Source organism: Phascolarctos cinereus, unplaced genomic scaffold (genome assembly GCF_003287225.1).
Source record: "Phascolarctos cinereus isolate Bilbo 61053 unplaced genomic scaffold, phaCin_HiC Scaffold_3;HRSCAF=262, whole genome shotgun sequence".
NCBI classification, from domain to species: domain Eukaryota; kingdom Metazoa; phylum Chordata; class Mammalia; order Diprotodontia; family Phascolarctidae; genus Phascolarctos; species Phascolarctos cinereus.
In genome coordinates, this window is record NW_027555736.1 from 69,239,479 (window position 1) to 69,267,145 (window position 27,667).

The following is a 27,667-nucleotide window of genomic DNA, read 5'->3' on the forward strand; positions in this document are numbered from 1 at the left end:
AATGTTTCAGAAAAGTCAAGGATAAGAAGTACTGAAAAGAGGAGAGACATTGGCAGTTAATAATAATCAGTCATTCTGGAGTGAAGGTCTGGTTGGAAGCTGTTTCATCTCTAGGTCTCATAGGCTGGGAATATAATTTATAGTGTAAGGAATTGGGAGGTCCAAACTCTCTCACACTAGCAACTTGTATATTAGAAAGAAATACTATTTTACAACCAAATAATTGGGAGGTTTCTATGAGTTTTGTTATAACATAATTTTACCTGCCTTGGTGAAATTTTGTTAAATGGAATCTTATCTGCCATAGCGTTATGCCAAACATATTAAAAAAAGTCACATTTAACAAATAAGCTCACTGAAGGTACACTGTCTTTGCTTTTTATAGTTCAAAATAAAATCAACTAGAAGGGAAAAGTGTGTAATGATGCTCATGATGATAAACCAACTAGAATATATAGTTTTAAGGTTTGCAAAGCCTTGCAATCTTATCTCATTTGTTATTTATTTATTTATTTGTTTGTTTGTTTGCTTATTTATTTATTTTTAGGCAATTGGGGTTAAGTGACTTGCCCAGGGTCACACAGCTAGTAAGTGTCAAGTGTTTGGTCTGAGGCTGGATTTGAACTCAGGTCCTCCTGACTTCAGGGCCAGTGCTTTATCCACTGGGCCACCTAAGTGCCCCTCATTTGACATTTAACACAACCCTAGTTGATTTTATTGATTTTTAAACTGATATTTAGGTTGTTTTGTTTTATTTAAAACAACTTTAAGTGAGATAGGTGCTATTATCTTCATTTTACAGATGGAGAAACTGAGGCTGAGCAACATTAGTGATTTTTGTAGGGTCACTTGGTAAATGTCTGAGACAGGATTTGGATTCAGGTCTTCCTTATTCCAAGTCTAGTACTCTAACCACTATGTCACCACAGAACCCAATTAATTCCAGAATGATTTCAATATTGCTATGGAGGTCTTGTCTTTCTTCACTTCAACATTTGCTAAGCCATCTAGAGGCAACATGAGTGTACTCAATTCAAATATTCAATCCTTTTCATCTAACGCTGTTTTAAAAAATTAATCCTGAATATAAATTTGAGAGGAAGAATGGTGCAGCCTCAGGGTAGCTTACAGCAGCAAGGGAGGTAATTAGCCACCTGTTCTCTCCAGGAAGGGATATACTGCTGACAGATGATTGCTCACAGGAAACACAAAGGATTTTGATGCAGGAGGCAGTGGTTGTGTTCGGAGGTGGATAACAACTGAGTTCTTGGACTTTAGGAAATTAAGAAACTAAGGGCAAGTACATTAAGGAGGAATAATCTGCTATTGGGAAGCAGCTGGTCATATTTCCAAGGCTCTCATGGTCCCAAATGGGTGACTTGGTTACAATCCATGGCTGGGCCATTGCCAGTCATCTTGACTTTTGTCTTGCCACAGGACTCTGATGGCTATGGAGGAGAGAGTGAGGCATCTGCTGATTTTGCACAGCTCTGCCTCACTTAAATCCAAATCATGGGCAAGTCAGAATAACACCCTCATGATGTCACTGGTCCTCTTTGAGAGGGAAGGATGAACAATCACAACAATCTATGTTCCCACAAAGGTCATAGGAATCCCTCCTAGCCATCATTTAACGCTGAACCAGGTCACTTGTCAAGCACTGGAAATGGAATTCCTTAATGTGGTCCCATATTGCTCAAACAACCCATATTTCCATGAGCAATCCCTGGAACTCTCCTCTGTACCACCAACTTTCACGTATACCACCCCCCACACACCCACACACCCACCCACACCCACACCCACCTCTTTACCTCTTTACCTCTTTTTACTTGTTTGTACCTCTGAAAACCACTCTGGCCCTACAGTCAAAGAGAACCCATTCCATTCTGTCCTTATACAGGAACATTTTCCTTTCTGTCTTTCTATTCCCTGAGAACTAGCGAAGGAAGTGCTTAACACACGTTTGTCGCCTGATTGATTTGAATCGTGGACTTCTTGCTGGATGGGACCTTAGAGGTCATTTAATCTAGGATTGGTATCATGGCATGACCTGGAATTTCTTTGGTTTAGGGAGGACCCTTAGGGGAGCATTCTACCAATAAGTCAGCACCTTCTCTACTGCCTATGTTCTGACAGATTTCCTTAGAGCCTGAAAGGCTAATTAATAGCTCACATTTATATAGCTCTTTAAAGTTAACAAAGCATTGTATTTTTTTTTCTCATTTGATCCTTATAACATGCTGGGGAAATAAATGACTTGCCTAGGGTCATACAGCCAATATGTGCCAGAAATGGGACTTGGAGTATACCCACAGTTAGTGGATATGATATGGGCACTTCCATTTATCTCAAGTCTTTCTGACTCCATGACCAGCTTTGTATCCAGTACCCCATACTGCCTTTACCTTCCTACAAACTCATATCCCTGAAAGATATATCCAGAAATCCTGTGATTGGTCTCTGAATGGTGGGGGCATGATTGGTTGTTCTTTAGTCCTTTTTAGTCGTGTCCAGCTCTTCATGACCCCATTTGGGGTTTTCTTGGCAAAGATGATGGAGTGGTTTGCCATTGCCTTCTCCAGCTTATTTTACAGATGAGGAAACTGAGGCAAACAGGGCTAAGTGACTCATCCAGGATCACACAGCTAGTAAGTATCTGAGGTGATTTAAACTCAGGTCTTCTTGTCTCCAGGTCTAGCACCACTTAGCTGCCCTGGTGCGGCAGATTGTTTGAAAGACCTGGAAGAAGGATTAGACTTGTTCTGTTTGACTTCGAAGGGCAGAGCCAGGAGAAATTGACAGAGTTTACAAAGAGATAGGCTTAATATCATGAAAAAACTCCTAACAATTAGAGGCATCCCAAAGTGTAATGGGCAGCATTGAGAGGTGGTGGGTTGCTCCTCTGGAGATGTCGAAGGAGACGACAATCATAGTAACAACAATATAATGACAGCTGCTAGCATTTGTGTTTCTCTAATTATCACTGACCTGGAGCATTTTTTAAAAAATACGGCTATAGATAACTTAGATTTCTTCCTTAGAAAACTACCTGTTCATATCATTTGACCATTATCATTTGGAAAGTAGCTTCTGTTTTTATAAATTACAATAAGTTTCTTATATATCTTGGAAATTAGACTCTTATTAGAGATATTCACTGAAAATATTTTCCCATTACCTGCTTCTCTTTTAATTTTATCTGCATTGGTTTTGTTTTGTTTTTAAAGAAATTATAATTGTATGCAATCAAAATTGTCCATTTTACCTTCTTTGTATCTTTGTTTAGTCATGGACTTTCTCCTAGCCTTATATCTGAGAGGTAATTTCTTCCTTGATCCTTTAATTTTTTTATTATGTCACCTTTATATCTAAGTCATTTATCCATTTGGAGCTTATCTTGCCATATGGTGTGAGATACTGATCTAGATGTAGTTTCTGCTAGACTGGTTTCCAGTTTTCTTAGCAGTTTTTGTTGAACAGTGAGTTCATATTCCAGTGGCTTATTGAAAACTTAATTTTTCCTCATGATTAGAATTAATTATTAAACAAATTATTAAACCAAGGTAGGGTGATGAGTGTGACCTTGATCGAGTCACTTAACTTCTCTTGGCCCCAGGTTCTCACCTGTAAAGGGGGCTTTGGGGTTAGATACCCTTTAATGGCCCTTCTAGCTCCAAATGTATGGTCTCATCATCCTGAGTTAATGGTGAGGTTGTGGCCTCCTCATATCTTCAAGCGTTCATATAGAGGTTGTTCCATAACTTTATAGGGATGATGGAGAAAGGTTTCATGCTTTGGGCTTGATAGCATGGCATAATGGATTGAGTGGTGGCCTAGAAGTCAAGATGTACTGGGTTCATTTCTGGCTACCACATGACCATAGGTGCCCATATCATATCCACTAACTGTGGGTATACTCCAAGGTCTGTCCCAGGCCTCTTCTCCCTCTACACACTCTCTGTTGGTAATCTCATTAGGTCCTTTGGGTTAACTACAATCTCTATGCAAATGGCCCCCTCACCATATAAACACACATGTGTATGTACGCATGCATTCATATATGCAATGCATCGATTTATGCATATAAAAAAATTATTCCACTGCAAAACAATTTCAGCCCCCATCAGTCACCTTAATCAAACCCCAGCTTCCATAAGAAACTGAATTTTCATCCTCTCCCTTACAGGTGAATGTGGTTGACCATTGCCAGTTCTCTACCCTGGGCTTCTACCAGTTGTCACCATTCTGACAGGTGTGCACATTCTTCCAAATGCTGGTTCAGAATTTTCTTCCAGGGACCCATTTTTGGGGACCCTCTCATGTACCTCCTGGCTTCCAGCTGTACTTTTCCTCTCAGTGAGAGTCACTGAGGCTTCATTCTTTTTTTAAAAACTTATTACTATTTTTTTGGCAATTGGGGTTAAGTGACTTGCCCAGGGTCACACAGCTAGTAAGTGTCAAGTATTTGGTCTGTGGCTGGATTTGAACTCAGGTCCTCCTGACTTCAGGCCCAGTGCTCTATCCACTGTGCCACCTATCTGCCCTAGCTTCATTCTTAATTAAGGTGCGTGGCTTTCATTCTGCTTTGGAATCCCATCTACTTGTCTTTCATGTGCCAGAATCTGAAGACTAGTTGAGGTTTTCATGGTTTTAAGATGGGGAGAGAATGGCTTGAGCCAACAGGAAACACATTTTCCTGGAGATGACTGAGATCCAGACTCTCTAATTGCTTTCATTTGATGAGACCGCACTGTCCCAGGTATCTTTCCCCTTCCATCCACCTCCCTTCCCGCATCTCTTCCATCTCATTTTCCTGGGCCAATCATGACAAATGAGGTTAAATGAACAACAACAAAAAAAGTTAGGAGATTGGTCAGTGATCACATTTTGGGTCCTTAACACACACCTTCCATATTAATAATAGCTTACACGTATGTAGTGCTTAGAAATTTGTAGGGTAGCATAGTGCAGAGAGAGCTGGTTTGGGGGTAGGAAGACCTGGTTTTAAGACCTACCTTTGACTCATCCTGGTTGTGTGACTTTGGGTAAGTCACTCAACTGTCCAAGACTGTAGGTCCATCAGTAGAGGGAATTTCTTCAGTGGAAGTTACCCATACCAATGAAATAACAAGTCTAGTCATTAAGAAAAGAATATTTCAGAGTATTCCCCATCCATCATTTTAATGAAGCCTCACACCCTTGTGAGGTAGGTATTTCAAGTATTATAACTCTCATTTTACAGATGAGGAAACTGAGGATCAGAAATGACACAGTCATTGTTACACAGGTCATAAATGTTAGAGGTGATATTTTAACCTAGGTCTTTCTGACTCCATGTCTAATGCTCTACCTATTATACCATGTCATCTCTATCAGAATAATTGAGTGAAATATTGATTAAAAGCATCCTGGGTACCAGACATTGTGTTAAGCTCTGGGTATATAAATATAAAAAGAGCGATCATCTAGGGACTAGTCTACCTTCTAATAGCCCTTGCCATTAGACAACACACATAATAGGGGAGTGATAGTGAGAGAAGGCAATTCTTTGGTCTGGGTGGTCACAAAAATTGTGTGATGTGGATGACAAGAGATGACATAATGACATGAGAATCTAGTCTTGGGAATTGAAGGACATATCTCATTTCTCCCCAGTTCCATGACTCACTCCACTTCTACCAGAATTTGTGGTATTAATCACAAGGCAGGTTGATGAACAGATAGGTGTATGTATTGCCTGGTCCACAAGCTAATACTCCCCAGGTGAACTCATGCAGAGTGAAGCAAGCAGAACTGGGGGGCTCATTCACACAATAACAATACTGTGAAGACAAACAACTTTACAGGACTTCAGAACTGTGATCAATGCAATGACCACCTTTGATTTCAGAGTAATGATAATGAAAGCATGCTACCAACCTATTGAGAGGGCGGTGATAAACTCAAGATGCCTTTTTGAACATGGCCAGTGTAGGAATTTGTTCTGTTTCACTATGAATAATTGAGCAATTGTTATGAGAACTTTGCTTTTCCTTATTTTTTTCCAGGAAGGGGATGAGAAGGAGAGAAAATAAATGTTTGTTAGATGTAAACAAATTTTTAAATTATAAAAAAAATTGTCAAGGGGTGGAAATAATAATAACAGCTTGGATTTACATAGCACTTTAAGTTTTGCAAAGTATTTTGCATGTGTTTTCTTATTTGCTCACCACAACAACTATGGCAAGTAGGTGCTATATTTTATAGAAGAGGAAACTGAGTCTGTGAGAGGTTAAGTGACTTACCTAGGATCATATGGCTAGGAAATGTCTGAGGCAGAATTTGAACCCAGGTTTTCCTGATTCCAAGCCCTGCACTCTATCCAATGTACCATTTAACTGGACCTCAAAACCATGATTCATTCTGTAATATTTTGTCTTTTTCTCACTTCCCATTGATATGATGAAAGGGCCATTTTTTTGTCAGTGTATGGAAAGCTAGACTTAGGGCATGGTTTGTAACACTTAATTCCCTTTATTAGATGGGGTTAATGATGGTGTATCAATGACATCAATAAGATCAATGAAAGGAACTGGGCATGCTTAGTCTAGAGAAAAGGAGACTCAAGATAAACATGATATGTGTCTTTAAGTATTTAAAGGGCTGTCACATGAAGATCTGGGCAGCTAGGTGGTGCCACAGTGCACAGAGCACAGGCCCTGGAGTCAGGAAGACTCATCTTTCTGAGTTCAAATCTGTCCACACTAGATGTGTGACCGTGGCCAAGTCATTTCACTCTGTTTGCCTCAGTTTCCTCCTCTGTAAAATGAGCTGGAGAAGGAAATGGCAAACCACTCCAGTATCTCTGCCAAGAAAACCCCAAAAGGGCTCACAAAGAGTCAGGCGTAACGGAAACATGACTCAATGACACCACATAAAGATCAGAATGGGCAGGGGGGTTCCTGGCAAGTTTGGTAAGATGTAAGGTAGAGAGATGTACTGACATAGGGCAGGGAGGAGTGGGACATGAGAGATGTCTACGTTCTTTACATTTTTGTTCTCCCCTATTCCCTTTACATTTTGGTTCTGAAACTTCTTGCCCTCACGTTCAGTGTGGAGTATATGGTAATCAGCTACACAAATCATAGCCTGAATCCCTATCAGAACAGCATTCTCTACACAGACAAGTGACAAATTGCACAGGAATGCATTAAGATATAAAAATAATGCAAGTAACAATGTAGAAGTTATGCAATAGAGCTGTTCTTTCCACAACCCCTCCCCACCTAAATACATAGATACATTCTCTTACAGGTTTCATGGGGGGCTATAATCGAATCTCTCCTTAATCTTCAATGGCATATTGGGGAGAAATTTCAACACATGGCCCAGTTGGTTTAAAAAAGAAAAAGGTTAAGGTTCAGTCCCTTATGCCTCAGAAACCTGGGGAAGACTTTCAAGGACAGGTCACTGGAGATTTGAGAATATCCCCTGTCTCTGTTTCTGAGGTAGTCAGGATTCCTTGGAGACATGGTGGTATTACTACATCACATGCCACCCTCTCATCTCTCGAAACATGACTCAATGTTTCAATGACTCCAGCTCCCATTTGCCTCCTCACTGCTACTGATGTCTCACCTTCATCAACTCCAAGTTTTAAACCCTAAAAGATTCCCTATTAGAGTCCCAAACTGGTGATAGTGAGGGGAAGCTTCCTGATAAATGGAATCCAGTAAATTATTTTGGATAAGTCATGCTGTCTTGGGGATAAAGAGCAGAAGTATTACCCCCATTTCTCAAAGGAAGAAATAGAGATACAAAAGAGTTAACTGCCTTGTCCAGGCTCCCATTATGGGCAGTGATGGCCAGGGAACTTTTCTCTTCTGCCATGCCCACTAAAACAACTATTACAAAAAACATGTGTCTGGAATACAGCATTTCTAGAGAAGGCTCCAAGTATTAGCATAACTTAACACCTAGAGAGATGGAAAAAGTCAGAGTCAGTAGCTAATATCAAGAATATGGGGGTCTATTGTCCAGTAGCTCTAGGACATGTCTAATGGTTCGGCTCATGTGAAAGGAGGTAAGGGCATAGAATCAAAACTAAAACAAATTCTAGAAGGTAGCATAGGAAGAACCAGCTATTATAGTAATCTGGTTGGCATGGGGGATGGGGAGAAGAGCATTGACATACATAAACCAGGTGTACAGAGGACAGGGCAAGATGGAGGTGCTATTATTATACCCATTTTATAAATGAAGAAATGAAATCAAACTGAGGTTAAGTGACTTGCCCAGAGTCACACTCTTATTAAGTGTCTGAGACAGGGTTTGATCCCAGGTCTTCCTGACTTCAAGCCCAACTTTTTATCTACTACACCACCCACCTGCATCAGTAGAATAATTCTGTTACTCTGTGAAGAAGGAGCAAGGGTATGTAGGAGCGGAGACTTTATCAGGCTCATGAACAGCTTTTCTAAGGCAAGGAATCCCATAAAAAGCATTAAATTGGCCCACTGCAGGGGAAAGTTCTATCCCTGATCCAAATAGCTCAGCTGAGGGCTAGAGAAGCAGATACAAGAAGACTTAATCCTTATCCTTATTTTATCTTCTACCCTTAATTTAGCCTAATCCTTAGTAAGAAAGCCATAAGAATTTTCAGTTAATCAAAAAGCATTTATTAAACCCTTTCCATGATCACAGTGATGATGACTTGGGTTAGCTTGGTATAATGGCTGTGTTACTCTGAGTAAATCACTCAACCTCTGAATGGTCCAAGGCAACTCTGTAAGTTAAAGCAAATGAGCTCCTGATTTTCATGGGTAAAGGATTGGTTCCCCACAATGGTCAAATCACAAATCCAGACCAAAAATTACTTGCATGTAAAATTATAATTCTTTAAAGTTCCTCACAACAATCTTGGGAGATAAAGAACAGACTTGTGACCCACATTTTCCAGATGAGGAAACTGATACAAAGAAGTTAACCAGCTTTCCCAAGGTCATACAACTAGTTAAGTGTCTGCCTTGAAAATATGAACCCAGGCTTTCTGACCTTAAAGCCAGAGCACCCCTACCCCCAACCCCACTGAATTCTGAGGTAAAGCCCTGGTAGAAGCAAGTTAGGGGAAAGGAAGAAGGTTAGCTCATCCCACACACACCTTCCTTCAAAAAAAGAGACCGAGTTCTCTGTAGTTGCTGCTTAGTACAAGTAACAATCCATAAAGACTTTTGTAATTTGCAGACTTTGCCATTTATCTATTATTTCATACCTGTCTTCTTCCCTCGATTCTGTTTCCCCCCTGATGTGCTATCTGGAGGAGTAGGACAGCGGAGTGGCAAAGACAGTGAGGCAGGAAACTGGATCTTCTCCCCCAGAGGACAGACAACAGTGGCAGAGGAAACTCAGATGGTACCACCGAGTTGGCACCTGGGTCTTGCTGGCACCCCAGAGATGTGGCTCCTGGGGGCAGTGGGTAGGTAGCAAGAAGCACTATTGGTTCTCCCCTCTGCAGGCTCTAACTTGTAGCCCCACAGCAGCGCATCCATAATGCAATTGTTAGAAGGGTCTTCCTTATATTAAGCTAAAACCTGCCTCATGGAGCTCCTGAAATTGCTTCTAGCTCTGACAAGAAGAGGAGTCTTCTACAAATCAGCCACTTAAGTAGTTGGTGACATCAGTTATGTTTCTCTGACTTTTCTTCTCTAGGCTAAGGGTCCTAGTTCCTTCAAGTGTTCCTCATTATAATTTAGTTTCAAGACCCTTGTTTTTAATCCTTTGGATGAGCTTTAGTTTGTCAGTGATGCTTTTAATATTTGGCATCTGGAACAGGACACATCATTCCAAATGTGAGCTGACCTGGGCAGAGTACAGTGGCATTGCTGCTTTAAATTTCACCTCCTATGCAAAGTTTTCCAAGATAATCAGGTACTTAATGTAGGGATAAGGAAAAGTACTTTGGGAGGATTGTGCATACAAAAAGAGCCAGGCCAGCTGGCCATCCACACCCCAAGCTTAAAAGAGCTCTCTACCTTACTGTGCTCGTAAAGGTTTAACAACCACCTTTCCAGGGGAAAACTGTACACACTTTTAAGTCTAACTTGCACTATTAATATTTTCTCCATTACTTTCTTAAGCCTAGACTATCAACAAATCAATACATCAAGCCACAATTTGTAATGTTTTCTGATTTCTGAGGTATAAAAATGCTCACACTAAAAATTTAACAATTGGCTTTTCCTGCCAGTTCCAGCCAGCTCCAACATTCCCTCTCCTTATCATACTAAAGACCACATCACTCTTTAGTCAATGAGCCCCACAAATTGCCCCTTCAACTGCCTACATCTAGATCAGGGGTTCTTGACTGTGTGTGTATATGTGTGTGTGTGTGTGTGTGTGTGTGTGTGTGTGTGTGTGTGTATGTCTATGTATGTATGTATGTATGTGTGTATGTATGTGTACATATGTGTATGTATATATGTGTGTATGTCTATGTGTGTGTGTGTGTGTGTGTGTGTGATGGACTCCTCTGATAGTCTGATAAAGTCTACGGACCGTTTCTCAGAATAAAGTTTTTAAATGCATAAAATAAAATACATAGGATTTTAAAGGGAACCATTAATATTGATATACAGTTATTAATTATTTTTTAAATACATGGTCCTCAGGTTAAGAACTCCTACTCTAGTCCCTGACATGATCTCCTCTTGCATTGGCTTGCCCCCTTGTTTTTTAGAACTCATTATTTGCATTTCTTTTTTTCCCTTTTTTTCTTTTCTTTCTCTTTTTATTAATTAAATTATTTTTAGTTTTCGACATTCATTTCTATAAGCTTTTGAGTTTTAAATTTTCTCTCCCTCCCTCCCTTCTTTCCTCCCCAAGAAGGCATGCAATCTCATATAGGTTCTACGTATATGTTCCTATTAAACATTTTCACATTAATCATGTTGTAAAGAAGAATTGGAACCAATAGGAGGAACCACAAGAAAGGAAACAAAACAAAACAGAAGGAAAAAAACAGCAAATAGTGTGCTTCGATCTGCATTCAAACTCCATAGTTCTTTCTCTGAATGTGGACAGCATTTTCCATCATGAGACTTTTGAAGTTGTCTTAAATCCTTGCATTGCTAAGAAGAGCTAAGTCTATCAAAGTCAGTCATCGAATAACATGGCTGTTACTGTGTATATCATTTGCATTTCTAACAATGTCTCTTGCCACTTGGCCTCAGATACCATTTGCTTACTCGGTTTACTGACTATTTTCTAGTCCAGACAACATTTCTCACTACAGGTCTCCAGGTCTCCCTGACTAACTCCTGGCTTGGATCTGAGAACCTTGTCTTGCAGCTGAAAACCATACCTACTCTTAATTCATCAAAGTTGATTTAAGACATTGAGAATGCCAGCTTGCCTTGGCCCTATCTTAAGGCTTGGTCAGGTAGAACAGGACACACACATTGTTTCTGTAAGCCTTCCAGCAAAAGGCAGAATTAGCTTTGTTAGATAGAAATCACTCTTTTTACTCTAGTCTTTTTCTAACAGAATTTCTATACTCTGATGCTATGAAAAGGCAAGCTTCTTGAATAATTTTTATCACTGTATTCCTAGTGCCTGGCACACAGTAGGTATTTAAGAAGTATGTATTGAGTAGATGAAATAACAAATGAATAACTAAAATAAATGGACTAAGGAAGATGAAATATATTATTGTGAAGGAATAAATTAAACAGTAGGTAAGGCTAATGGCAAAAATAATAGATCAACTAGCACACTGTAGTCAATTAATAAATGCTCATTAATTGATTGATTAGCTAGTATTCAATTAGGTGGCAGGACCTTATGGTTGTTCAAGAAATAAAGACTTTTTTTCATGCAGGTGCTCTAAATTCCCAGAGTAGAAAAAAAATAAGCCCAGCCTTTCATTCATTAAATATATTTAAATTCTACCTGAAGACAGTCATGAAATCTAACCTCATGGAAAGAGCTACAGGGACAGGCAATCAAATATTCCTTTTATAAAGTCCCTCCTCCATCTTGCCAGGTAATGGCATACAAGTTACTTGTCCTTTCCATATTTCAGAACTCCCATCTCAGGAACAGAGTTCGATATAATGGCCCTTGTCATCAACCTAACCTTCCTCACTGGGGAGATGACAAAGTCAACATAAAAAGGACTTTGGAGACGAAGCCTAGTGTATAGGCAGAGTTATTACTTTCATTTATAATTCTTTCTAAGCAGTTAGTAGAACTACCAGACCTACTTCCTTCTGACAATTACAACTGCTAACCCAGGCTTTCTGATGGGAAGATTCCAACCACATGGATATTTTTAGTTTTTGTGAACAGCACTCACTGTAAATTTTTCCAGGAACCAGACATCTAGAATTAGTCCATTACAAGTAATTATGTGCAATTATGTAGAAATTAGGTTTGTTTTCCACCAGCAAAGCTGCAGGACAGAGAGTACATATCATAAAGTAATGGGATTAATTTGACAAATAGCAGCCCTCAAATCCTGACACTGTTTAGTGATCCAGCAATAACAGCGTTGCTTTGCCAGGAAGGGGAAATCATGATACTTCTAGAAGAAAAATTACTGTACAAGGTCACTTGGCCCATACTGACAGATATCCATCTAATTCATCCTAATGATACCACCTTGCTTTTAAACAGAACTTTACAAAGCACATCCAAATACACCATCTCTTCGGAGCTCTCCTCTTCATCTCTGGTAATATAGGACCAGAGTTCTTATGCCCATTTTATAGATGAGAAAGGCAAGGCAAGACTTAGAAGCATTAAAAGACAGCATCGAGGTCACAGTGCTAAGGTAGCAGCAGAGCTGGAATGAGAAGCCAGGTGATCAAACCCCTAGATTAGTTCTCTTCCACCTTCACCATGATTTTTCCTTTACTCTGAATTCCTAGAACTCATGTGTGGAGAACCTATGAGGACCAGGATCATAAGACCGTCCCATTTTAGATTTAGAAAATGAAGTGCCCTGAAGGGTCATGTGGTTCACACCTTTAATTTACAAATGCAAAAACTGGGCTCAGAGAGCAGAAAAGTCTTGTCCAAGGTCACACATGGTGCGTGGCAGATCTGGAATTAGAACCCAGGTTATCTGACTCCAAGTTCAGAGATATTTACCATGTTTTGGCTGACTCTGTTAGGGTTCAGAGACACTAATTAATGCAGCAAAAGTTTTTTTTAATATCTAGGCACCCCTATTTTAGAAATGAGGAATCTGGCTTGCCTACAATCACGCCACTAGAATTTTGACCAAGGTCTACTGAATTCAGGTGTAGTACTTTTTCTACAAAAATCACACTCCAACCACAGCCATTTGAAGACGGAGGCATGGACAGTATTTTTTTTTAAAAAAAATGTATGCTGAATTCGAATTTTGATTTGTCATTTATAGTTGTGGATAGAAATGTGAGCATTTGCGCTGTTGTAACCACCAGTTGGCATTAGTGATGTGTCATATGAACTAACTACTTGCATTATGTGAAAAAGCATGATGAAAAGTGAGAGAAATTGGTTGAGTACCAAACTGTAGATTGATCTTTAAGTATTACTAGAAAGTGGAAAATTACTGATGTGCAGCCCTGGGTGACATGGAAGCAAGCATGAATCTCTAAAACATGCAGATACTTCTAGGAGTAGTTATTGGGGACCTCCTTTCTCTGGAGCAATGATTCTCAAAGTAGGGTCAGAGGACCCTTGCAGATCCCTAAGAACCTTTCAAGAAGTATGAGAGATCAAATCTATTTTCATAATAATATTAAGACATTTTAATTTCTTTAAAAAAATTAATTTATGGACTAAAACAAATATTTCCATATCATAGTATAATAAAAACGATGACTGCACATGAAACTACAAATCTGTTACGTACAGCTGCCTATTTCTTTTAAATACACAATAAAGTTATTATGTATATTTCTTTTTTCCTTCCTCTCTGCCCTAGAGATAGCTACCATTAGACATAAATACGTATGCATATGTGTGTGTATATATGTAAAATAATTCTCTCTCTCTATATGTCTCTATATCAGTTCTTTCTCTAGATACAGATAGCATCTTCCTTCATAGGTTCTTTGTGCTTAATTTGGGTATTTATAACAGTCAAAATGACTTAGTCACTCAAAGTTATTCTTAAAACAATTTCAATTTCTAATCAGTTAATATCAATAGATACAACCAACATCAATAAAAGCTCTTGGAGGGGAGGGTCCTCTTTAATTTTTAAGTGTGTAAAGGAATCTTGAGATCAAAAAGTTGGAGAACTTCTCCTCTTGAGGATGAAAATAATGAAGTGGAAATAAAGAAGCATTAGACTTAAGCTCCTTTAGGTCAGAGACTGTCTTTTGCTTCCTTTTGTATAGCTTAGCACAGTGCCTGGCACACAGTATGCACTTAATAAATGTTTACTGATTGATTGATAGAAACATATATATGTGTGTGTCAGCCTACATTTCATTATCTTAAAAGATGCATAGAATCTGGATGTGAGCATATGTGTCCCGAAGTTCCATGCAACTTGCTAATGGTGCAATGGGCAGCTAGGTGGCACAGTGGATAGAATGCCAAATCTGGAATCAGGAAGACTCATCTTCCTGAGTTCAAATCTGGCCTCAGACACTTACTAACTGTGTGACCCTGGGCAAGTCACTCAACCCTGTTTGCCTCAGTTTTCTCATCTGTAAAATGAGTGGGAGAAGAAAATGGCAAACCATTCCAGTATCTTTGCCACAACTGAAATGAGTGAATAACAACAAAAAAATGGGATGATGTGGACAGTAGAAAGAGTGTTGGACTCATTCAAATACTGCCTCTGGTGCTTATTGGTTGGATATCCTTAGGCAAGTATCTGAGTGTCCTCATCTGTAAAATGGGAATAATGTTACTTGTGCTATCTCACTGGGTTGTTAAGAGGCTCACATGGGATAAAGTATGTATTTGCAAGCCTTCAAGTTTGTACTACTGTATATAAATGCCAGATCCTACTATTTGCCTGTATGATTTCAGGCAAATTATTGAAATGAAGACTGTCAGACTAGATCCTTCCCAAGGTCTTTTCCAGCTCTAAATCTTATGAACTTTTCAATGATGTGCCGCCATAATGTTTTATTGGTGAGAGGCAGCATAACCTGGTGGAGAAAAAGCTGGCTGCAGAGTTAAGAAGACCTGAATTCAAGTCCTACTTTTGAAACCTACTGGTTGCCTGACCCTGAGCAATTTACTTAATCTCCAAGTGTCCCAGATAATTTGCTGACCCCATAAATTATAGAGAAAGTATTGATTAGTATTGGTGAAGGAAAACTCGAGTTCAGTCTCACCCCAGACATTTAACAGTGTGACCCTGGGTAAATTATTTAACTCCTATTTGCCTGTTTCTTCATCTATAAAATGGAGATAATTTTAGCACCTATTTCCCAGGGTTATTGTGAGGATAAAATGAAATAATATTTGTAACATACTTTGGAAACCTTAAAGCACTGTATAAATATGAGCAATTTTTTATTTCTTTTTATCATACTGAAAAAAAAATTGAAGGTCTGGTAAATATTTTTGTTATACAAAGAAAAATTTTAATTATTTTATACAATCATATGCCATATTTTTATTATATAAATGGAATTTATTAATGCATTTTGTTGAAGTGAACAATATATTGAAATAGCACACATCATTAATAATAAATTTACTCAGTGGAATACAGAGTGAGCAAAAGCCACTTTGAAAAGTCTCATTGCGAGGCACTTATCTCTTGTTAATTGGTCGAAGGATCGACTACTCCTGGGGCAGAGAAGCCCACAGTATTTCCTTTTCGTTTTGTTCACTAGGAATATAGTTTTCTAAACTTATTTCAGTGCTAAACCTGATATCCTACTCAGAAATATACCCATATGTGGGCTTAAAGACCTTCAGGAAAACCTGAGTTCAAATATGGCCTTAGACATTTAGTAGCTGTGCATCTCTGGGGAAGTCACTGGGGCTCTGTTTGCCTGAGTCTCCACCTCATCTATCAAATGGGGATAGATGCCTTGCCTATTTCTCCTCTCCTCTCCTCTCCTCTCCTCTCCTCTCCTCTCCTCTCCTCTCCTCTCCTCTCCTCTCCTCTCCTCTCCTCTCCTCTGTTCCCTTCTCCTCTTCTATTTCTCCATGCTTAAATGTTCTGACTCTATTTTCAGCATGGGCAGGAAGATGATAAGACTTTTTTGGGTTATTGGCTGGGGCTGCTCTCTTCCTATTCCTACAGACCAGATGGTCTGCCTTCCTTGATATGTTCACATTCTTACCTGCGGTTTGGTTTCTTCCTCATCCTTGTAATAAAACAGCTGGTCCCCACGTAACACGAACCAGCGTTGTTGCCAGTTCTTCATGATACTTCTCTGTTTCTTCAGCCAGCCAGACTTCAGTGCCCGGTCTGACAGATTGGGGGAAGCTGGCCTGGCAGGAGGTCCACTTTGCTCTCCCATCACTAGACTTTTTGACCGGGCTAGAAAACAAGAACACATTCACATATATATGATAAGGAGAGTTTATTATTTCTAAGAATCTGCTCCATTCAAGCCATACCCACTTTGTCAAGTCTGTCCTAGGAGAGGGACCCATTTTACCAAAAATAAGCTATATTTTTCGATTAATCTACTACTTTAAGGTCTTGGCATGGGGTGAAGTTGTTTAAAGGCTAGACCAATAGAACACAGGCTATTGAACAAGAATGACATTTTAGCCCATTCTTAGCAATGGACAGACTGTGTTATGTTTGTCATCTGATCAATGAGGCTCATCCCCAGGGTTAACCAACAGGTGATGATTTATTATATTTTTTGGCCATGGAAACCTTCCCTCTCTTAAGTCAAGGAAGCCATTTAATCTGCATCAGAGAGCAGGCACCCAACAGGCATGGAATCTGGAATCATTTGAAATAGAATACTGAATAAATTACCAATGCATTGCTTGAGAGGCCACACCATGATTCTTTGACTTCCCTCTTTGACTCCATGGTCCAAGATTGTCAGGAAAAAAGTAAGGAAACTCATGTTTTCATGAAGATGTCATGACACATGTGTTGGAAAACAGATGTCTCATCACTTTCAGAGTCAGCATCAGGCATGAATGGAGGACAAGGAAAAAAAAGAGTCTTTCCTGACTGCCTATGTAGTTGCTAAAAGCTCCCACAACTAAAAAATCATCTTATAGGTTACACCACTATTATCTGCAGAGGTGTATTTTAAAATGCAAATAACCTCATGGGGTAGCATACCAAATCATTTACACTTTAGTTTGAATTAGTTTATGAAAGAATAGCAAGGAAGTAATTTGTAAGTCTAAAAAGTTTTTAACCTGATACCCATGAACTTGTTTTCTTTAAAAATATTTTCATAACAATATTTCAATACAATTGCCTTCCTTTGTCACTCTATCTTTGGAATTAAGACATTATTCTGATAAGGCTTTCATAGGTTTCATCTGATATTCCAAGGATCCCATGACACACACACGCAAAAATAGGTTGAGAACTCCTGTGAGATGCAAGACAGGTAAATTTTGGTTCAGGATAGAAAGAAGGCACATGGCTCAGTACTTCAGTACTTCAGGCCCCAGCAGGATGGCAAAATGGAAGCAGGTGTGGTTAACCAGAATACCATGAGAATAGGGGATGGAGTGGTGGCAGGTAACAGAGAGGGGCCAACAAGGGGAGAGGCTTTAACAAGCCTCTAGAATGATCCTGGATGCAAATGATTAGCATGAAACAGAGCAAATTTGTGTTTTCTAAACATGTTAAAACCACATTCCCTTCAACTATCCTCCTTCTGACCAACATAGCTGAAACTGTTGTAGTGTTGACTTCCCTTTGTACCCTAGATATGTACAGATTCTCCCTAGGTTTGGGGCCTAGCAGCAACATTGCTAGGACTTTGAATAGTGGCTTTTCATTTCTGTTGTCCAATTAAGGCTACCTCTGTATGTGGCAACCAAGTCAACCATGTCAGTGGAATTAGGCTTTTTCATCTTAAAATTGCATATCTGTCAGATCAGCCAGGACTTTGTTGGGCAATTGAACCCCTAAGTGGGTTTTTAAGATGACCCCGAAAACTACTTTGTGGATAGATTTTTTTTTTCTGCACAGAAACAGCTTTAATGATAGTAGTACATCTGTCTAGTTATGAGTTTCCTGTCTTCACCTGGGTCTTGGAGAATGTCTCTTGAGACTATCACCTTGGGAATATAATGGTTCTACTTCCTTTTCCTCCCCCTCCTTCTCCATTTATGTTCTGTGGTCTCCATCCACACTGTAGCAAGTTGTACAATAGCAATTTACTCCTAGACTTGTTTTTTTCTGAGCTAAACAGAAACTACTTTACATTACAAGCGGTGAGGATTATATGAGTTTAAACTATTTACTGATAAGGCAAACACAAGTACCTTGGATAGATACAGAGGCCAGCTTTGTTTAGCTTGAGAGACAATTCTTACACAATGCATTGACCTCAATATCTCTGTCCATTTCCCTTACTTCCAGGTCCTTTTGCATATTCTATCACCCCCCCCCCAGTGAGCCCTACCCCTCAACCCTAGACTGAATGGAAGTTATGACATTTATGTGGCTCTTTGCACTTTTCAATGTACTTTCTAGCTCATCATTATTTCACTAGATAGCTCAAATATGTTATTCCTTTTTGGTCCTCTCCTCTTCTGAACCAAACTCTCCTATTCTCCACTCAGCCTGAATTCATTTTAAGATTTTGGAATCTTCCTTCATCTTAATATTCTTTAAATGAATGAACAAATGAATGAATGAAAAAAAACCACCTTTAATAAATGCTTTTTCTATACCCTGGGCACTGTGATAAAGGTTGGGGATACAAATAAAAAAGGTAGACAGTACCTGCCCTCAAGGAGCTTACTCTCTAATGTGGCAAACACTATATATAAGGGAGTGGTGGCCAGGGAAAGGTTTTTCCAATTTGGAAAGTAGAACCATAAGGCAGAGTATTGAAATATCATTTCCAGGAGAAAGACCAATCAATCAATTAATCAGCATCTACTCAGCATCTCCTATGTTGCACACACTTCACTAAAAACTACTAAGTTCTTTACATTATGAGTTCTTCACTGGTTTCAAGGATGGGGTGGGAAGACTTTATTCGCTATTAGAATTGGGCTTAAGATCAGAAAGTACCTTGGGTCACTTGACTTTAGCTTCAAGATATGTAAAATAGGAATATATTTATATAAATTTTTATATGTGCATATCTATAAATATGCATGTATACATAAATATACATGCATCTACATATATACATACATATATGCATATATGCATATATATTATATAGTAGCTAGGTAGTGCAGTGGATAGAGCACCACTGCCCTCTGACTAAATTTTACTTTTCCTGCAAAGTAAGCCCCAAGAGGCATTTTGTGGTCACTCAGTCAAATAACAAATATTTAAATGTCTAATGGGATCAGGAAGACTCCTCTTCCTGAGTTCAAACCAGACTCACACACGTCCCAGCTGTGTGATCCTGGGCAAGTCACTTAACCCTGTTTGCCTCAGTTATTTCATCTGTAAAATGAGCTGGAGAAGGAAATGGCAAAGCATTCCAGTATCCCTGCCAAGAAAACCCCAAATGGGGTCATGAAGAGTCGGACACAGCTGAAAGGACTGAACAACAACAAAACAGAGATAATAATAACATCTATGCCTACAGAACTGTTGTGAGAATCCAGTTGTGACAATGTACATGACAGCACTTTGCCAACCTTAGAAGAACTGTTATATAAAAATGAATTGTCATGAAGGAGCAGAGATTTGGTTGCAGCTCAGACTTGAGATACCAAGTCCAGGCACTCTCCACTGGGCTGCACTGCCACCCTGTGTAGAAGCCCCTCCTTTTCACTCAGGCCGCACTCCTCCTTGACACATCATCAGCACTTTCTCCAGATTCCAGTACCCTTAAGGTTGCAATATTTTTCCATTGACTCCAGACACTCTATTGACACTCTATTCCCTCCCACCATTGCCTCTAACCTGATTTGAACTGAGCTTATAATATTTATGTGATGCCTTGCACTTAAAAAAATTCCTTTTTTCTCCAATTATATGTAAGACTTTGCACTTCACAATGTACTTTCCAGCTCATTATTTCGCTGGATTCCTCGAATATGTTTGTTTTACAAGTCTTGGGTGAAATGCAAGTCTCAGTAGCCCTAAGAGAGGGAAGGACATGCAGGCTCAGGAGGAGATAAATTCATCTCTTGAGTAGGATAGGGGTGTACTTAAGAACAGTATCTATATTAATGAATGGTATTCTGAAAGGCCCTTCCTTTGTGCCTGGCAGGCTCATCAAAGTGCATATCAGCTCATTTGGGCCCTAAAATATTTAACCCCGATCGGCAGTTGATCAGGACAGATCCTGATCAACTTTCTCTCGACATTCCCCAGTTTGAGCTTTGGGGAATGGGATTCAGGGCTGCTCTTATTTCTGTGTTAGCCCTTCCTCCTGTGTCTGTGAAAGCCACATGCCTCTGGCCCATGGACTGGTGCCTCCTGCAATCCATCCAATCCAAACAATCTTAATGCTTGTTGAAATGTTGTTGAAATCCTCTCTCCCTCCAGAGCTGCATCTCGTGAGACAGAAGAGCAGCTGAGTCATTCCACCTGTATTTCTGTTACAGTTGTGGTGAGTGCATTGAGGTCCCCAAAAGACAGTCCCCAGGAACAAAGAAAGAATCCCCAAAGTTGTTTTCTGCAGCTGTTTCCTCCTTGCTTCATCCTGGCCACCCTTCTCTGGGGCCTGTCTTTAGGGAGGCCTAATCCCCCTGTTGTGGGGTCTTTCTGTAGTGGGGGACCAATTCTCCCTGGAAACTCCCCTGTGACTTGGTATCACAGGAATCTAGTCTGCCTGCTTCAAAAAGTCTGCCCAAAGCTGGGAACGATCTATTTCTTACCCTGTCTCTCAGTGCCTGGCATAGTGCTTGGTGCACAGTAGACAATTAAATATTTGTTATTTGACTGAGGGACCATAGAGTGCCTCTTGGGGCTTACCATGCAGAAAAAGTAAAATCTAATCAGAGGGCAGGCAAAAACATCATAATTGTGTGAGTTATCACAACAATTCTTATAGGAAGGGAGGAAACAAGCATTTATTATGTGCCAGGCACTGTGCTAAGGTCCTTGTAAATATGACTTCATTTGGTTCTCACAACAACCCTGGGAGGTAGTTGCTGTTATTATATTTTATAGTTGAGGAAACTGAGGCAGAAAGAAGGTAAGTGACTTGCCTAGGGTCACACAGCCAGTTTCCAAGCCTGGATTAGGACAACAGATCTTGTGTCTCCTAGCTGCCAATAGCGACCAGTATACTCTAATCCAAGGTCAAGCCAAGGAAATATGAGCCAATCACCATAGTAGGGCAATGGCTGAGTAGACAGAAGGCGAGCCTGGGAGCCAGGGAGGCTTAGATTCAAATCCTATTGATTCAAATTCTAAGCTCCTTGCATGCTGGACTCCATGGCCAGCATAGTGCCTGGGGCAAGGAGTACATGGTGCCTGGGACATGGAGTAACTGCTGAATAAACTATGTTGATTGATTGATAATGGTAGAGACCATTGTGGGGAGTATGGGCTAGTCCCAGAAAATGTAAATGGGAGTGTAGGCAGAGAAAATCTAGCCAGAAGGCTATATGGGGTGAAGGGTTCCGGGTATAGTGTGAATTATGGATGGGCCTGGGCCTGGGTCTCCTGAACAGCAGCTAGAATTTTAACCAGAGCTTCACTGAAGCCACTGTCTTCAAAGGTAGGAGTGGGGGAAGGGGGGGTGGAGCTGTGGTCAGTTGGCCTTTTTGGGACCCTGGCTCTAGATCCTAGAAGAATGAGAACACACAACCTTCTATCCTAGTTGCTGCTATAGACTTGTGTTGAGTCAGCCAGTAAAATTGTTGATGTAATTGAACAACCAAGGCGTGCCTCAGATATGGAAACCCTACTGTTCAGAAGGCTGGACCTGTGCTCAAATCCTGATTCTGTCAATTCCCAAGCTTTATTGCCTTAGCTAACCTCTCTGGGGTTCAGTTTCCTCACTTATAACACAGAAAAACAGTATCAACCCATTTCAATAACTGAAGAATATTTTTAAAAAAACAGATTGTGAAGAATCCTGCCAAATGTTGTATTGCAAAAACACATTTTCCCTCTTAAGGTTTCTAGAACCACACACTCGGGTATTAACTGCTTCATAGTTAATTGTCTCAGGCTCCAAGGTTCCTTCCAACTCTAAGATCCCGACTTTGAACAAGACTTCTCCTAGCACGGTGGACTGTCTGATGATTGAATACTAACTCCATAGATTTTGAATAGGAATGAGTCTCAGAGGGCTTCTAGTCTTACCCATTAAATTAACAGAAGAGAAACTGGAGTCTCAGGGGGGTAAAATGTCCAATAATTATATCCATCCATCCATCATCCATCATCCATCATCCATCCATCTATCTATCTATCTATCTATCTATCTATCTATCTATCTATCTATCATCTATCTATACACATATCTACATATATGTATGTACAATATGTATATATAATTATATCATCATCATCACTAGCATTTCTATAGTGCTTTTAAGTAATGCAAAACACTTTATATAAGTTATCTCTCTTGGTCCTCACAATCCTGGGAGGTAGGTGCTATTATTATCCTTATTTTTCAGATGAGGAAACTGAGGCACTTGGCCAGGGTCACACAGCTAGTAAGTGCCTGAGGGAGGATTTTAAATAAGTTGATAGGAGTGTATTGGAGTCCCCAAAAGACAGTCAACAGGAAGAAGGAGAGAATCACCAAAGTTGTTTTCTGCAGCTGTTTCCTTCTTGCTTCATCCTGGCCACCCTGCTCTGGAGTCTGTCTTTATGGAGGTCTAATCAGTATCACCCTGTTGTGGGGTCTTTCTGTATATAACCCTTGGGGAATGGGGAGCAGGAGCAGTGGGGGCCAGTACTCCCCAGAATCTGCCCTGTGACCTAGTATCACAGGAATCTAGTCTGCCTACTTCAAAGAATCTGTCTAAACCTGGAAACAATCTACTATTTCTTATCCTGCCTCATAGTGCCTAGCATAGAGCCCGGTGCATAGTAGACATTTAAATATTTGTTATTTGAGAGAGTGAGCTTGTAATGCCTCTTGGGGCTTACTATGCCGGAAAAGTAAAATCTAATCAGTAAGGCAGGGTTTTAACTAAGTCGTAAAGAGTAGAACAGGGGGTTCAAGCTCAGGTCCCCTGAGTCCTAATCTGCTCTCTCTATGTCAGCACACCGCCTCTCTCTGATTCTTCCTCTCTCCCTTCTCTCTGATCTCCAATAGACTTTTCAAAATATATATTGTTCTTAACTATCGTTTTCCTTGTCTCCTGGGCTTAAGTCTTCCCTGTCCACCAGGATAGTTAACTTTTCCAATGTGTATGCACCTGTACCATCTAACAGAGTACTAGGCACATTAGTGTCTGGTGCCCAGAAATAATTAAAAGGTATCATTTTCCTCACATTTTAAGGGGGAGAGAAATCAGTGTGGTTTTGAGACTTCCTGAACCGTGGCATCAATAACTCCACTAGCGTGGAGCTCCTTACACAGGTTGCCCAAACTTGGTAATATTTTAAGAGGTGCCAGGGACCATTGACCTATAGATCTGGATGGGGAGGAGGAGGAAGTCAGGGCCCTGGAGGTACTGTCCTCAACTAGGAGATGCCTTTAGGCAAGGGAACAGGGATGTTCTCTGGCCTGCATACTCACAGCAAACACAAACAATGGTGTGAAGACAATAGGTGGCTCCCCAGGGCACCAATCAGGTCCCTTGGGTGGGAGAGGGGGGTGTCATCCTCTAGCACAGGGCAGATGTCTGTTTCCATTTTGTCCGAGAAGGGAATTGACTATCTCAAAACAGTTCCTGGAGCAGAACCACAGAACCATAGCATTTTAGAGTGGGAAGAGAGTATGCGCTCATCATGTCTTCCAAATTGATTTAACATTTACAAAATGGATCAAATGGGCATTACTTATGAAAGAAATGAGCTCCATGAAAGAAAGGAAAACTACTGTCACTGTTATTATTTATTAATAAATATTTTTCCTGTCCTAAGCACATCCTCTTAATCAATTATTTCACTTCTGTAAATATTTAAACAAAGGACTCATATCAACCTTCATCTATATCCTAAAGTTTGAAAGTTGATATTTTGATGATGATTTTTTTTTGTAAAAGCAAAAAAAAAAAAAAAAAGCCTAAGTCCTGGCATGAATGTCTTCCGAGGAGGAGGGCACACTTTTCTAGAACAATGGGACTTTGTCTCATTATGCTGACATCCACAGAGTTGCACTTCATTTTCAATGAAGTCTACTACCATCCCTATGCCTCCTGGTCATATGATCGTGGATTTGGGAATTTAAGGAACCTTAGAAGAACATCTTTTCCAAACCTCTTATTTCATAGATGAGGATTTTGAAGTTCAGAAAGCACAAATGCCCAAGGTCACAGAGACAGAGTAGTAGAAGGCAGAGCCAAGATTTGAACCCAGGTCCTTAAATTCCAAATCCTCTGCCAGATCATGCTGTAGCTGGGTACAATCCTTGCTGGTTCTTCATACCTTCACTGATAAGCAAATTGTCCACATTACAATCCCCACACTCCCACTCTTGAACTGTTTTTGAGGTGAAATATATAAGTGGATAGACAGACAGATAGATCAATAGATGGATAGATAGATAGATAGATAGATAGATAGATAGATAGATAGATAGATAGATAGATAGATAGATAGATAGATAGATAGATGGATGGATGAATGGGATGGGTGAGCAGATGGATGAATGGATGGATGGATAGATTAATAGGTGAAGCATTTATTGAATGCTTCCTATGTGCCAGACACTGTGTTGAGTGCTGAGGAAACAAAAACACACAAGCTAGACAGTCCCTGCCCTCAAGGAGATTCCATTCTAAAGAGTGGAAGAAAAAACATAAAGGAACACTGGAAAGTGGGGGTGATGGTAAGGTACAATGAGCAGAGATAGGAAATGGCATGGAGCCTTAGTTCTCAACAAGATATAAGGCAAAAATATTACTAGGTGACAAGTGGATAGAATACTAGGCTTGGAGTCTAAAAGACTTGAGTTTAATTCCTGCCTCAGATACAATATCTGTATGACTGTGGACAAGTCATTAACTTTTGTGAGCCTCAGTTTTCCTGTCTGAAAAGTGGGGACAACAATAGCACCTACCTAAAAGGGTTGTTATAGGATAAAATGAACAAATGTAAAGTGCTTTACCAACATCAAAGTGTTATACAAACCTTAGCTGTGATTATTAACCAAGTTAATAGTTATGTCCGTAGGCCAAGTAATTCTGCCTCAGGATGATTCTCCCATGTAGCTCCCAGCAGTGGGGCACAGAGGCATCTCAAGCTAGGGCTAATTAGGGTGAGAGCAGGATGGGTACCTGTCACATCCAGGGCCCCTTTAAGCTCAGTAAAAGGGTGAATGCTTTCTATCCAGGAGATGCTTCTTTCCCAGACTCAAGGTGCTCATGGAGCTTCTTATTTTGATCTGGGCACTTGAACTGACACCCAGGGAAGCTGCTTGACCAGCACAGAAGGCAAAGCGGACGTCAGGTGGGAGTGGCAGAGCTGAGCAGTGATTTCCTGTAGAGATTCCTTCCCCACTCATCTTGGATCTTAATGTGTTCTCTAATCCTGAGGGTACCCCAATGAGGTTCTTCTCAGCTGTTGTACAAGTGCTAGGGTGGGCCTGGTTTCTCTTGAAAAGTGTGGATCTTACCATCCCAGGCCACCTGGAGGAAAGTAAAGGAAGACCCTGCTTCCCATTGGATGCAAGAGGGTGTGAGAGTAGCAATCCATGAACACAAATGGAAGAATCATCCTCAGTGATGCTAAAAGTAGAGGAGAAAAAAAAAGTAGAAAGAAAGAAAGGAAGCAGGGCCTTTGCGGGGTACAGAAAAATGCCTCAGGCTGAAGGTGGTCATTCCTGCAAACCTTCTACTCACTTCTTTCCTGGTGACTGGGCAGTGATTCAGGGATTCAGTAGGAAAGGAGATGGATTTACTAGGTTCAGTAAAGAAGGTTAGCATGCTTTCATAAAGGGCTTTGCAAAGTTTAAAGTGCCATATAATTTTCAGTTAGCATCAATTCCCTTGACATTCATTTTGACTTGATTTCTTCTAGATAAAAATATTGGAGAGGAGCACACAGTGGGGACAGATATTTATGAGCCCATGGGCCCTCTTAGAGATGGTTGTAAATGAACAAGCAAGATGTTAAATTTCTGACCTCAAGGAAGAATCCAAACCCTAAACGAAGAAGTATCAGGACATTTGGGAAGGGTAAAAAACACACACACACACACACACACACACACACACAATACATGTATGTGCATGCATGCATGAATATACATACACACATATGCACACATACACATGTTTTCCTATATAGGTACATATATGCAAATATGTGTATGTATTTATATATTACATATAGAACACATAGAACATACATGTATCTATACATCTATCTATCTATCTATCTATCTATCTATCTATCTATCTATCTCCTCTAAGAACTTGCCCAGGGGCCAGCACTCATTGCACAGATATTGTTGCTAAGGCAACTCCCAATTCCTTGTGACAGGAGAGGTCAGGGTGCCGTGAGGGTTTATAGACATAATGTTGATTTATGTCCTTGTTTCCATTTGAGGAAACAAGAGGCTCTTGTTTCTCAGAGGGAAAGAAATTAAGCAGAGAGATGTGCCTGGAAAACCAGATCTTCTTCAATCAGCAAGATAGAGAGATTCAAATGTTGGGGCCACCAGATAGATGAGTTCTGCAGGGAAAAGGCCTGTGGTTATTAGGAGAGGATTCATATATCAAAGTGTTATTGGGTAATTTGAATAATAATGTCAAATATGCAGAATCAACCATACAGCAACCATAGAGAAGCAAATTGGATGAAGTTGGCATATGGAATCAGGAAAACCTAGAATCACATTTTGCCTTGGTGCCCTGGAAAACCCTCTAAGACTGTAAGCTGCAGAACACTTGTTGACCTACATTGTTAGAGGGAGTCCACTCAAAGGAATTCCCTGCATCAGGGAAATCACAGATACAGACATGATCTTCGTATTGCCTTTTAATTATATAGTTATAAAATGCTTTGACTATTGCAATCACCTCTTAATTGACTTTCCTGCCTTAAGTCTCCTCCCTTTCCAATCGACCCTCCACTCAAATGCCACATTTATGTCCCTATACATAGGACTCATCATGTCAGTCTTGGATTAAAAACTACCAGCGGTTCCCTCTTGCCTCTAGTATAAAACCCAGACTCTTCTGTTCAACACTGAAAGCCCTTCACAGTCTAAAGCTATCTTATCTTAGTGTTGTGCCTAGCACACAGTAGATAATTGATAAATGTTTGTTGAATGAATGAATGAATGAATGAATGAATGTTTTCCTGAATGGTATTTCATTTGAGTGTCATAACAATCCCATGAAGAAGAAGATAGGATAGATATGACTGGACAGTAGAAAAAAGTGAGATACAAAGATCTTAAATGATTAGTATAAGGTGGAAACTTGGTGGCAGAGTGCATAGAGTATTGGGCCT

General features: G+C 40.1%; 1 protein-coding gene across 2 annotated transcripts in view; it reads right to left on the reverse strand.

Moving 5' to 3' along the window:
* Nucleotides 1-27,667, reverse strand: part of ARHGAP22 (Rho GTPase activating protein 22) — a 353,201-nt gene that overhangs the window by 291,324 nt on the left and 34,210 nt on the right. For both annotated transcript variants that reach the window (XM_078150900.1, XM_020997089.2), the window contains exon 2: nucleotides 16,290-16,489. In XM_078150900.1, the coding sequence (XP_078007026.1) occupies nucleotides 16,290-16,489 (200 nt within the window). The remainder of the gene's footprint in view (nucleotides 1-16,289; nucleotides 16,490-27,667) is intronic.